Consider the following 13,421-nt stretch of genomic DNA (forward strand, 5'->3'; position numbering starts at 1 on the left):
CTGTAACAAGTATTCATGGAACTAAGAGCAGAAGGCGTGACTGTACCCAACACAGGTCATGCCAACCTCACTCTCCTTCCCCTTCCTAGTACCAGTAAGCCAGGGAGGAAAGGTGCCTTACCTCCCAATTATCAGTGGGAGTAAAATACCACCAGTCCAGAATGTTATGTGGGACAAATTCAGGCCAAGGTCCATGTGTGGTTAATGTTCTAAGATGTTATGATATGAAGACTTTATAATTCAGTATATGAAATATTATGCTTTTATATATCACATGGTTGTTTACAGACATGACCAGAGCTATAGTTTATACTCCTTCTGGACTTTAGAAATTTTAGGAATAAAATTTCCACTCTATTATTCTTTTCCCACAGAAAAAGAGTAAAAAGATAAAGCATTAAAGGATTAGTGTTCTGACACACACACACACAGAATGCAGACTTCTTAGGATGCTTGATAGATTATTTTATTAACAGTCAAAACATGTCACTTACAGTAGGAAAATGTTTCTTTAATGAACGATTAAATGAAAATGCTCCAGAACCTTATAGGACCTTTAGTGTGTGCTTGGTTTGATGCATACCTCAGGAGACAGGACGTTAGTTTGCTGGGATCATAAGGGTATGACTGGTAATGAGGAACAGTAATTTATAAAATAGTTTTTCTAAATAGTAGTTCCCCTGAAATTAAACAGAAGATAAAACTTATATTTATACCTAGTTTTAGATGATTCACAGCACGCATCAATCTAAATTTTATTGTTTCCATGTCACTTTTTAAAAAGTGCTCAATAGAAATTCAAACCTCATTTTAAGATCATGAATTTGAGCATGGAATAAAGTTGTAATTTCTCAACACAAGCGTTTAATTATTACGCTACAGTTTAAGCCACAATACTATTTCAAAGGCAGGAGTTGTTCTGCGTCCTTGACCTTTCAGCACGTGTCACCCTGAGGCTCTTCCAGCACATCCGTGACGCGGGCAGGCAGGCGCTGCTGCGGCGCTCACAAACACCCCCCCCGGATGACCATACTTGTTCTTTCAGAAGAAACTGCGATTCTACTTCTCTCTTCTGTTATGAAGACAGGCCTACGCAGAATCCTAAGTTCTCGTTTTTCCACTGGATGATTACAATCTTTAGTTTGTCAATGACCTTGATGTCTTAAATAAGCCTATCCCACGGGAAGGAAAATGCTCTCCTGAAGCAGCGTGCTTTCCTCCTCCTTTCTACCATTCTCTCAATATAAAGTCAAAGCAAAAATAGAGGCCCATAGAAATTTCTATACTGAATATTTTTAAAATCACAAAGCTTAAAACAAAACAAAAAAAAAGTCAAAGCAAGAATAGAGGCCCATAGAAATTTCTATATTATTTTTAAAATCACAAAGCTTAGTAGGAGCCAAAAATGTTTAGATAAATCAGTAGTCTCCGCGTGTTTGTTAGCTGCATATGAACCATGACCTAGCAGACTGCTTCCTGTATTCAAAAGCCCATCTTTTGGAAGGCCCCTAGCTTACTGGGGGTCTGTTTAAACACTGTTTCTAGAGACAAGTGTAATCACGTGACTCCCATTTGAGCTCCATGTAAGTCACGCCTGTGGTATATACACAACGGCAGTCACAGTCTCTAGTTTTTCAACACACAAACGTGCGTGTGCACAGTTACCAATAGTCTCATCAGCGCTGCTGACAACTCTGAATACTTTCCTAATTGAATTCTGAAAGTGTCTCGAATTTTTTTTAAAAACTTCAGTCTTCAATATTGAAACTTCTAAGTTACTCCATTTTTCCATTAAAAAAATAGAAAAATTAAGTTGGGGGAAATTAAAAATAGAAATATGGAGTTGGGAAGCCATCCTGTTACTAAACAGGTTTAGAAGAAAACCTATATAGAGAATATTCCAATAGTGTTCTTTATAATAACAATTGGAAACAAGCAAAATATCTAGTAGCAGATGGCCAATAACACAGGTCAGAAAATGTCCAAGGGACAGAATATCCTGCATCAACTAAAACAATTCAGAAGATGATGAACGACATGGGGAAATGCGTGACACTGTTAACCAAATACAAAAAGGGTCCCTCCTACATTTACAGAATCGCAGCTCAACTTGCAGAAACTGAACAGGAACATAACCTGACATGCTGTGTCACTATCTTATGGATGTATCTTTCCTTTACTGAAAAACAACACAATATAAAGTTTCTATAGTGACTGTATATTTAAAAAAAAAAGAAAATGAAAAACAATAAAAAAGACCGAATAACTCAAAAAGCAAGTCTTTGAAAACCACTGTCTCTGAGGGAGATGTGCTGCCAGCCTCACCCTGAGGCCAGTTTGCCCTCCTGGAGAAGGCCGTCCTGGAACCCAGCAATGCTCAGGAAGGGGGCATCAGGAAATACCTGTGGTCTAACCTGTCACTGATTTTATCAACGAGGCCCAAATTTGTCCACTTTGTACAGTTTTATACATATACTTCTACATTTTTATATTTGAAAAATTCAAAAACACAACTTTTTATAATAAAGCAGTTCTCAATTAGCAATCAAGCTATAGTTTTTTTAAATACGTTAACCCTGTGAAACAGGTGGCTATACACAAAGACCACTGGGTTACAGGATACACAACAAAGACCAGAAGCTATAGTAGGCTGAGGGCTACTTACAGAAAAGAGCAATTTTCAATAGAAAATTGAGTAATTTCCCTCAGGTGGGTTTTATTGTCAAGCTGGGGCAAGACAAGATTTTCTACAATTGCAACAGAACAGGATTAGAAAGACTTCCCTACAGGCCCCAATTATCTTGGGATGAAATATTTTTGATGGTTTTCATAATGACAATTATAATCTCCTAGGCTATCTTTGCCATGAGTTGGAATTCACCCGACAGTAACGGGTTTGGTTTTTGGTTAGGCTATCTTAGCTTTCTGAACAAAATGTTCAAATCAAAACATTAAATCATACAAAGCATTCAGTATTCTTACAATTGCCCGATAACAAAATTTCAAAACGATAAAATATTCATAGCATTAAATTCTGCTTATCAAATATCTGAATAAGCAACATTTAAGAAATGATACACCATAAAGCAGCTTATTAATATATCGTAATACTCTACACTACTGCAAAAATCATCATCAAGACCTTGACTTACACAGTAGAATGCTAATGTTTCACTTTTTGCAAGCCATGTATCTTTCACTGACATTCTCCCAGTTGATGACATTCCAAATAGCTTTCAGATAATCGGGTCTGACATTTTCATACTGAAGGTAGTAAGCATGCTCCCACACATCAATCCCAAGCAGTGGGATAAGCCCTACAGGGAAAGAAGAAGAAAAAGCAAACACTATGAATTTCAACCGAAACGCATCTTCTTAATTCAAACTTTAGTTATCCTATGCACACAAAATTATCTGTTACAACACTCTCATTCATTTTTCAGTTTCTTATATAAGGAGGAAATCTGTGTAAGAATAAATATTCCCATTAAAAGTATTTTAAAATTTATTCTTTGGAAGAAAATGTGATACGGAATAGTAAATTAAGACAGACTTGGGAAAATCAACTAACTATGGTACCATAATAAAAACTTTGTTGCCGTTGAGTTGATTCTGACTCGTACTGACCCTATAGGACAGAGTAGAAATGCCCCATAGGGTTTCCAAGGAGTGCCTGGTGGATTCGAACTGCTGATGTTTTGGTGGACCAAAGTTCCAGCTAATTGCTGGCTGCCTTATAGTTCTAGTCCCATGCTTTTAAATGACATCTTCTAAACAGCTTCTAATTCGATTTGGCTCAACATGAAAAAAAAAAAGATTTGGTGAACCCAGCCAGGAGCTTCTAAGCAAAATATTTTCATATACCAAATGAAGGCAGCAATCTGGGAACTTGAGTCCTAGTCCCAGTTTTACCACAAAAACAAGTTTGAAAGGCAGTGCTCAGCCAAAGGAATGAGAGTACAAACTCTGAGGCCAGGGTGAGCTTGGGTTTCCTTTCCTTGCTCTTGTTTATCTACTCTATTTTTACTTTAGTGCACGTATCATGTGAACTGACGCCAATTCTCTGCAGAATGAAGTAGAGATTATATTAAAACTTTTTTTTTTGGTCAATTATGCACGCTTACAAAATGTCAAGGACTTTAAAAGCATTTTCGTGTACACGAAAGACCTTGAGTATCATCTGTTAGGTGCCCTAGTGGTGCAGTGGTTAAGAGCTATGGTTGATAACCAAAAGGTCGGCAGTTCAAAGCCACCAGCTGCTCCTCAGAAACCCTATAGGGCGGTTCTACTCTGTCCTATAGGGTCGCTATGAGTCGGAATCAACTCCACGGCAGCAGCTTTGGTTTTTGATTTTTATCATCTGTTAAGATTTCCTCAAATTATTACATGGCCATGGTAAGTTTAAACACAGTGAATTTCCCTTGTTCCTAGTTAAATTCCTTGTAATAAACTCTCTCTCCTAAAGTCGTCTAACAGTTTTCACATCTAACCTGTTGTTCCTTGCAACGGGTCCTGATTTGAACAAGCGGCAATCTGTAAGTGTCCCCACTCCTTGTTGAAACCAAGCCAACCCCAGCCTGAACCTTGAACGCTAACAGACACGGCTGTCAACTTCTCCTTAAACTTCGCAAAAGAACCAAAGTCACGTTTGATGGCTTCCAGCAACTCCCCTATTGAAAAAACAAAAAATCCAAAGATACCATATGTAAACAGATTTCAGGTTACAATATTACATTACAGATGTGAAAATATTACAACTAGACAACAGCACACAGAAGACATACCATAGCCCGGTGAGCCTGTGTTATACCAGTGTTCTACCGTCCTGATGCCAGGACTCGAAGGCTTCAAAATGTAAATTAATGTGCTTTTTTAATGAAGGGTCAGAGGGATTTCTCCACTCCCTCTGCTATTTTCATCAGGAAAGAAATCATCATTTCTACTAGCTCCCCTCCCCCATAGAAAATTTCACTTTGACTTCTCCCCTATCTGCTCTATGTCCCAATTTGGGAATAAAGTGATAGTCGTTATGGGATTCTTCTCCAAAGCAGCCTAGATCTTTCTACCTTATAGATTACAATGTTTTAAAAAGAGTGGTTTTCTCTTCTATTACTGAACTAAAGGTACACTTTAAGAGCTACAACCGTTTTATTCTGTAGCAATCCAGAATATAATACCAGGTTGAGCATATCAACTAGATCAACTGGGCCAAAAATACTACCCTTTTATACCACTGGTTTAAAGGTATCCATTAATCATAGGCACAAATGCTGGAATAAAGTGGAAGAGATTATACAAAATAGCACAGTACCAAAACTTTTTGGTTGAATGTGGACATATGTGATATTCCAGCAACTCACTGATTTCTAAAGTACTAAGTCATGGTCTGAAGACCTAACTCAGAGAAAACAAACTGTCCAGCCTCACGTACTTACTTCCTTGTTCATCATTACCTCAAAATGAAATTGCTTATTTCAGATGCTTAAAATAGGCTGCCTGCTACAACACTGACTGAAAGCAAAACAAAACAAAAAAAAAAACAACAGAAACTTAAGGTATGAGCAAGGAGCCTAAAAACAAAGGAGGAGAGCTAGGTTTATGCCCCATGCCTTCCCTGGGATGAGGAAGGGACTCCTTGGGTCTGACCTCACAAGCTACATGGAAAGTTTATAAACAAGTAGAAAACAAGACCATCCAGCTCTGTGTTCCCCTCTTACCTGCAATTTAAAAAAAACACCTGGAAAACCCAATTTTCTGGACAATTGGCTTCACAGTTAAGAAAAACAGAGAATTAACAGCAAAAGGAACTATTTTAAGCTCTATGTATAATAATTTAATTCTTAAAATAGTCCAATTATTATACTTATACCATATAAATGAAAAAAGCTAAGGTATAAAATGGTTAAGTATCTTACTCCAGGTCCTACAGTTTTAAAAGTCCACCTTTTTTAAAAAATTATATTTTTTTAGTGTTGGTCTTTCCCTAACATGAGGTATAGTACACTTAAACCGGAAGTTGACATTGCAGGTATATTAAATATGTGTGTGTGTATGTCAGGTCTACTGATATAGCTACTGAACACATTATCCATCCTTACTTATGCTCCTTCAGAAGTTACTTTATTGTGCTTGTTATGGAAAAAATGCCACTACTGAGACATCAGAGAGAATTAAGGTCCCAAGAAAATCAACAATCGTTCCCGTTATGCACAAAACGTAGATAAGGAGCATCAGTGTATCCCAACCTTTGGGTTCTCCACCGCCATTAGGGCTCAGGTTTGTCCAGAAGATGCTATGATTGATATGACCTCCGCCATTGAACTTCAGCGCAGGCTGGAGAGCTACCTGGGCTGTGACATCACCTGAAATGTTAAAATACAAACACAGTTTTAAAATTCCTACCTTTTCTACCATTCTACACACTCACTAGTCTTTGTAAAATGTCAGATAACTGGACCAGCTCATCTATAGCATCCCTGTTGTCCTGAAATATCACAAGTTCAGAATTCTCCAAAAAAAAAAAAAAAAAAAAAGACCCTCCTAAAATGATTTGTCCCAGCTGATTTCCAGTTGTAAGCAGGTTGCAGAGGTCAGAGAAAATTCACTCTCGACCTCTAAGAAGCTCAAGGTTTCCTTACACAGGAAAGATTTCAAAAATGAAGTAATTAAGAGAACAAAGGTAGAACATAATAGAATGCTAAAATGTATGGCTCAATATACAGACTCTAGGGAAATTTTTCAACTCTCATCTTCAAAAGCATTTCACTGGGGAATATTTCACTGTTACATTAACAAGAAGCCCAACGTATTCAAAACTGAACTTCTGATCCTCCTCCCCCCCCCCGCCCCCCACCAAGCTTACTCATCCTGTGGCCTTCTCCTCTCAGTAATGCCACCCCATTTCTCAGGACATTTTCGATTCCTTGAGGTCATTTGTGACGTCTCCACTCACACACCTTATATCTAACCCACCAACAAAGCCAGCTCTACCTTCGAAACGTGCCCAGAATCCCATCGCACCTTCCTGCCTGTGCTGCCGCCCCTCTGGCCCAGACCACCAGCACCTCCCACCTGCACTGGTGCAACTGTCTCCTCACCTCCCACATCTGCCCCCCATGGTCTCGTCTCAGCCCAGCCGCCAGAGGGATCCTCTAAGAACCCAAGCCAACCATGGCACTCCTCTATATAGGCCCCTCCAAAGGCTCCCTGCTCACTCAGAGTGAACCCCAACTCCTTACAATCAGCTACTAAGTTGCACACCATCGGACCCTCTGTGACCTCTGACTGCATCTCCTGGTTCCTATCCCCTCCTCACCCAAATGCAGGCACACTGGTCTCCTTGCACTTACAGGAAAAACCAAGTATGCTCCCAGCTTAGGGCTCTGACCAATCACTGTCGCCTTTCTCTGAAACTCTTCCCCCGGGTACCCTCATGGTTCACTCCCTCATTTTTCCTTCCAGTCTCTACTGGAAGGTCACCTTACCCCAGGCCTTCCCTGACCAAGGTGTATGAATGGGCAATTCCCCACCACCCCCTCCCTACTTTATTTTTCTTGATAGGGCTTATAACCATCTGCAGACGACATGTTTACTTACCTGTCTCCCCCTGCTAGAATGTAATGACTTTTCAGTCACTGCTATATCCTCAGGCCTAAAATACTGCGTCGTGTATTGTAGACACTCAATAGATATTTGTTGATTGAGTAGATGACTGACTAAATTTAGTTTCTATGAAAAAAACAATACCAATTCTCTGGTAGCTATAGTTTTAAAAAAAAAAAAAACTTCATATTTGAAATACTGAATGTATTCCCAAAATACTGGGAAAAGTAAATGCAAACCAAAAAGACTTTCTATCAGGCTAAATAAGTAGGCCAAACAAATTTTTTTCCTAGGCCTTCAAGAAGTTGCACATTACCTGATCTGTTAGGAAAAATGGAAATTCTCTTGCTCGATACTGAGCGCTCCTTATTCACAAGATACCAAGAGAGGCAATGTGAAGGACACAAAGAACCACTAATCGCAAGTGCCACCCTCATGGAGATCACATAGTGGAAAAAGCTCTCCACTTCTGTTCCTAAAATGTACATTAAAACCCATGTAAGAAATGCTGCTTTCTGAAACAACAAAGCCAAACCTCCAGCTGTTCAGCAATTCAGAAAGGTAAAGAGAACTGTGCGATAATCTAAATACACAGATAATCTCTTAAATTTCTTGGGGTCTTTTTGTTTGTTTGTATTCTTGTTTTTTACAGATACCAACTTTTTTTTTTTTTGCTATGTTTACAAATTAATTTTCTTACAAGTCAGTGTTGCCCTATTAATTTTTCTAGGAGAGTCATCCTGAAAATAAATGTATATTTCATATTTTTTAATAAATCAACAGTAACTACATTTTTCTAATAGGAAAGAAATATGCTTATTCATAAATAGTTTAATAACTTCATCTTAAATGAAAAGCTTACATAATTACTTTAAAATTTTAATAGAAGTTTTGAGGTCTTAATATCTATTTTTAAGACCACGTTTCTGAAGTTCAACTTTTTCTTTGGTTTCACTAGTTTCTTTTCACCTCTGATAAATCCAGCAAAAGTTAAGTAATTTTATCTAAAAAGTATTTGCTAGTTACATACGATGAGATTATGGATGATATTATTTTATTTACATTCTTTTTTCCCAAAATTTCAAGCCTAGAAATTTAACTTTTTAATTAAAAAAAAAAAAAAAAAACCCCAGGGCCATCTACCCTACCCTATAGAGTAGAACTGCCCCACAGAGTTTCCATGGAGCGCCTGGTGGATTCAAACTGCCAGCCTTCTGGTTAGCAGCCATAGCACTTAACCACTATGCCACCAGGGTTTCCAAACTTATGTTTTTTTAAATAAAGGAAAACTCTGTAGATACTTATTACCTTATAGGCAATACACTTCAATAATGTAAAGCTTTTTTTCCCAGTAGCTTTCACTAAACAAGTAAAGCTTTGATTCTACAAGAAAAGAGCTGAAATCAAGCTGTTTCTGAAACACTGGACAGGTTCATGGGCATCAGATGTTGCTACAGAAGAAATACTTTCACAACTGTGACATTCCCCCAGCCTCCCAACATTACCACACCCTTCACACATTTGTCATTTCCTTAATCATGGAGCCCTTCCCTGTAGTCAGGGTTCCTGGCCATCACAAGCAAAGCTTCCCAAATGTGGCAACTTCCTCTTCAGGCTGAGGTACTACGTGTTCCCACTAGATGCCACTAGTCAACAAGACGTCACTGTCTGAAAACCACTCAAATTTCGTAAGTCTAGACTTTTGGGATTTTTTGTTTTGTTTTGTTTTGGAATTTAATAAAAACACATTGAGGAATATATTTCTTAACCATGTAGTTATATACCTTGTGCAAGCCACTGATCAAAAGATGGAGGAATACAATACAGCTCTGTACAGAAACATTAAAACATAGTATTCCCATACATGCCCCCAAACACAAAAACTCCACATACTACTGCTTTTGCTAGTTGAGCCCTTTTTTAAAAAAATAACTCCATTATTACATTTTAATTGAATTACAAATATTAGTAAATAGACACGGGCCTCTTTCAGTTTCCTACAAGAAAGGATATTTTCCAGAATCTTTGATGGAGCAGGATAGCAATAGGATGCAGACCTCAAATTCTAGTAAAAAGACCAGACTTAATAGTCTGACTGAGACTGGAGGGACCCCAGAGGTCATGGTCCCCAGATCTTCTGTTGACCTAAATGGAACCATTCCCAAAGCCAACTCTTCAGACAGGGATTGGACTGGACTATAAGACAGAAAATGATACCAGAAAGGAGTTAGCTTCTTGGCTCAAGTAGACACATGAGACTATCTGAGCAGCTCCTGTCTGGAGGGGAGATGGGAAGGCAGAGGGGGACAGAAGGTGGTTGAATGGACATGGGGAATACAGGGTGGACAGGAGGAGTGTGATGTCTCATTAGGGGGGGAGCAACTAGGAGTACATAGCAAGGTGAATACAAATTTCTGTATGAGAGACTCACTTGATTTGTAAGCTTCCACTTAGAGCACAATAAAAAAAAAAAAAAGGATGTTTTCCTTGTGAATTCTGACCCCTGGATCAATTCCAGAAATACATCAAGTCTAAAGGGCCTCACTCAGTCCACAGTTAAACCAAACAAAACCAAACCAGTTGCCATGGGGTAGATTCCAACTCATAGCGACCCTACAGGACAGAGTAGGATTGCCCCATAGGGTTTCCAAGGAACACCTGGTAGATGTGAACTGCCAACGTTTTGGTTAACAGCTGTAGCTACCTAGGAAGCTTCACAGGGCAGGGAGCTGTACAGGATATACCGGGAGCACGTGTGCTCCAGACTCTCCAACTCCTAGGCTGGATTCCCATCCCATCAGTCCCTAAGACAAGGACAATGGCCACAAGTGCTATCACAAGGCAGGCAGTCAAGAAGATATTAACCCTCCCTTAGTCTCCTATCAGTGCTGCCACGGCCACTGCTTGAGACAGCTGGCCCGGTAGCTATAGGGGACTTGGAAAAGGAGACAAAGGTTGTCAAGCTCCTCCCACCTCTTGTCCAGGCAGCGTGGTTCAGAAAGACAAACCTTGGCCGTTGACAGCAGCACTCCATTCCCCCACTTCCACTGGAAGGATTGGTGAGGAACCCAACTTTGGAGGCAAATGAGTAGTTACGTTGGCACACAAAGGCACCTGTGTACCCTGTGTCTGGGCCACAAGTGGAAAGGCTCTCTCAGCCATCTTGCAAATGGAGACCCCAGAGACATTTCCCAGGAGCACATTACATAATACAAACAGGTTTTAATTGTTAATATGCACAAGAAACACAAAAGCCAAACCCATAGCCATAGAGCTGATTCCAACTCATGGCAACCCCGTGAGTTACAGAGTACAACTACTCAAAGATTTTCCGGGCTGTGAGCTTTACAGAAGCAGATCGCCAAGCCTTTCTTCTGTGGTGCTGCTGGGTGGATATGAACCACCAACCTTTAGGTCAGGAGTCAAGCACAAACCTTTGCACCACGCAGGGGCAATATGTGAAAAGGAGTTACGTATTACGGCTTTCTGAAAGCTCTACAATTCACCCTTGCTAGGGGCACATTGCAACAAAAATGAGACTCCAACTTAATCCAGCTGTTCCTAGTAGCCATAATAGTAAAATTCACAAGCTATAATTTATTTAGGGCTTCTAAGTTTTCTGAGGCCATAAAAGAAGTTCATACAAACCTACTGAGGCACTAACTCTACAATGATATATTACCAAAAAAAAAAAAAAAAAGTGAGAGACTTTCAGGCCTGAAGCACTGAGAATTAGTAAACACATGGAGTGGATCTGCCTCAGTGCCAGGCATTTCTGTATGGGGACATCCCGCGCTGTCTCATTTCCACTGTGACCAGGCAGCGTTTAGCTCTGTTGCACATATTACAGGCTCTCTATGAGCTGGAACCGACTCGGGGCACCTAACAACAACAAAGTTTCTATTCTGTGAGGGAGGGTCGCACGTACCCTTTGCCAGCGCCTCCTTATACTTCTCCTCGGTGACGTTTAAGTTATGCACGTAAGCGGCGTGGTGTTTGCTGTGGTGCAGCTGCATGATCTTAGCGCTAATGTGAGGCTCCAGGGCGCCATAGTCGTAGGGCAGGTCAGGCAGGCTGTGCTTCTGCCTGGAGCCCAGCGCTCCCAGAGCTGGGATCAGCTGCCTGCTCGTGCTGCAAAGACAAAACACACTGAGTCACTGCACACGCGCGGTCCGCTTTCACGCGTGTAAGAGCCCGCAGGCACTTTCTCGCGCGCAGACCCTGTTTTCCGAAGCAGTAAGTCTGCCACTAAGCAAACGTGCCTCCTGAACGCACCGCGAGCCTCTGCCGGCCTTTGGCCCTGGCAAGCGACGCGAGGATGCGCCCTGCGGGGACGGTTACATCGCCGCGGTCTTCCCTCTGAGACCGCAACGCCGGCTTCAGGAAACGGCCGCGTCCTTGGGCCGGGAGATAACAGCCCGAGAGCTGTCCTCGCCCCGCGCAGGCGGCCTGCCGAGACACCCGTGACCCTGCCGGGCCCGGCGGGGCGCGGAGGGCGGAGAGGGGCGGGCACCGGCCGGGCCCGCGCCGCCCGCGCCGCCCGCGCCGCCGCCGTCTCCCTGCGCCCGCCGGCCTGCCCCCGTGCCCTTGGAGCCCGTGCCAGCGTTGCCGCTGCAGCCGCGCGGTCCCCCGCGCCTCTCACCTGCCCGCCGCCCGGCACAACATGGTGCTGCGCAGCCACTCGGGGCGTCCTCCCGAAGCGCAGGTGTCGGCCGCCTGGCGTCAGATTTAAGCGCCGCGTGCCGGCCTCCGGCCAGGGCCCCGCCCCTTCCTCCGGGAGGCCCCGCCCCGCCCTTCCGGGAGGGCCCGCCCCCTGTTCCGGGAGGCCCCGCCCCGGGCCGCTCACATGCCCGGAGGGGGAACCGCGGGGAAACCCGGGGCCTGCACCGCCTGTGCTTGGCCACGAGCGCCCGGCCTGGGGCGCTTGAAAGCCAAAGCTGGAGACTTCCCAGCGGGCTGCGGGAACTGCTGTGCGTTTTTAACCGCACTTCGACAGCATGTCGCCAGAGGGAGGGGTCCCCCCGCTACGAGTGCGACTTGGTTACGGCCCACGCGGCTCTGCGCCCACCCTCCGCGGCCCTCGGGCTGCACGCGGGCCCCGAGTTTGCGGCCCCCGCCGGTGGGCTTGCAGTTCCCGGGCAGGTGCAGGCGGCCCTGCGCTGTTTGGGCATCTGCAGGGCCACGTGATCTGTCAGAAAGGAGAGGCCTCCGAGCTCTCCGGCAGGACTGGGGGCTGCCACTGGCCCCGAGGAAAACGGGCCCAAGCTGCTGGAGACGCCGTCCCAAGAGCGTGCCTGAATAGGGCCAGTTTCCCTTTAGTCGGTTCTGGGCTCTTTCCATAGCACTGCCCCCAGTGACCTTTCTTTGCTAAAGTAACCGACCTTGGGATCTCCTCCAGGCCAGAGTCAGAGCCAGGCCCCTTTTATTCTCAATAACTGCCTGATAATAGCGTCCCTCAACACCTGCAATGTACCAGCGACTGTCCTGAGGGATTAACGTGCATTCTCTTATTTTACCCGCCAACCCACCCACTAAAAAAAAAAAAAAAATTTTCACCCACTAGAGTTGGTTTATTAACTCCAGTTAAAGAAATAGACTCACTGAGGTTGGGCAGCTTCACCTGGTCACACAGTAAGTAAAAGAGTCAAGATTAGAATCCAAACTTCATACCAACTTGACTAGTGAGCCTTACCAATCACCTTCTGTGTGTTTAGAGTGACATCTACGAGCCAACTGCTCTGGAGAAGATAAATACAACAGGTTTCTTTCCTCCTGGGTCTTACGGTCTAAGAGCCTGGAAGTGTCAAATACTTTCACTT

The 13,421-nt window shown here is 42.9% G+C and overlaps 1 protein-coding gene across 2 annotated transcripts; it reads right to left on the bottom strand.

The window, feature by feature from the left end:
* Nucleotides 1–450: 450 nt before the first annotated feature.
* SOD2 (superoxide dismutase 2) lies at nucleotides 451–12,353 on the bottom strand. Of its 2 annotated transcripts, XM_049904903.1 has the most exons (6): nucleotides 12,245–12,353; nucleotides 11,531–11,733; nucleotides 6,246–6,362; nucleotides 4,491–4,670; nucleotides 3,153–3,317; nucleotides 451–680 (listed from the first exon to the last, which is right to left on the bottom strand). In XM_049904903.1, exons 1-5 carry the CDS (start codon nucleotides 12,265–12,267, stop codon nucleotides 3,172–3,174), a joined length of 669 nt encoding a protein of 222 aa, XP_049760860.1. In that variant the 5' UTR covers nucleotides 12,268–12,353; the 3' UTR covers nucleotides 451–680; nucleotides 3,153–3,171. The 2 variants fall into 2 exon arrangements, with proteins under 2 accessions (XP_049760860.1, XP_049760852.1); XM_049904895.1 differs by having other exon boundaries at nucleotides 451–3,317.
* Nucleotides 12,354–13,421: the final 1,068 nt, after the last annotated feature.

The sequence above is a fragment of the Elephas maximus genome, chromosome 1, assembly GCF_024166365.1.
Source record: "Elephas maximus indicus isolate mEleMax1 chromosome 1, mEleMax1 primary haplotype, whole genome shotgun sequence".
Lineage (NCBI taxonomy): Eukaryota > Metazoa > Chordata > Mammalia > Proboscidea > Elephantidae > Elephas > Elephas maximus.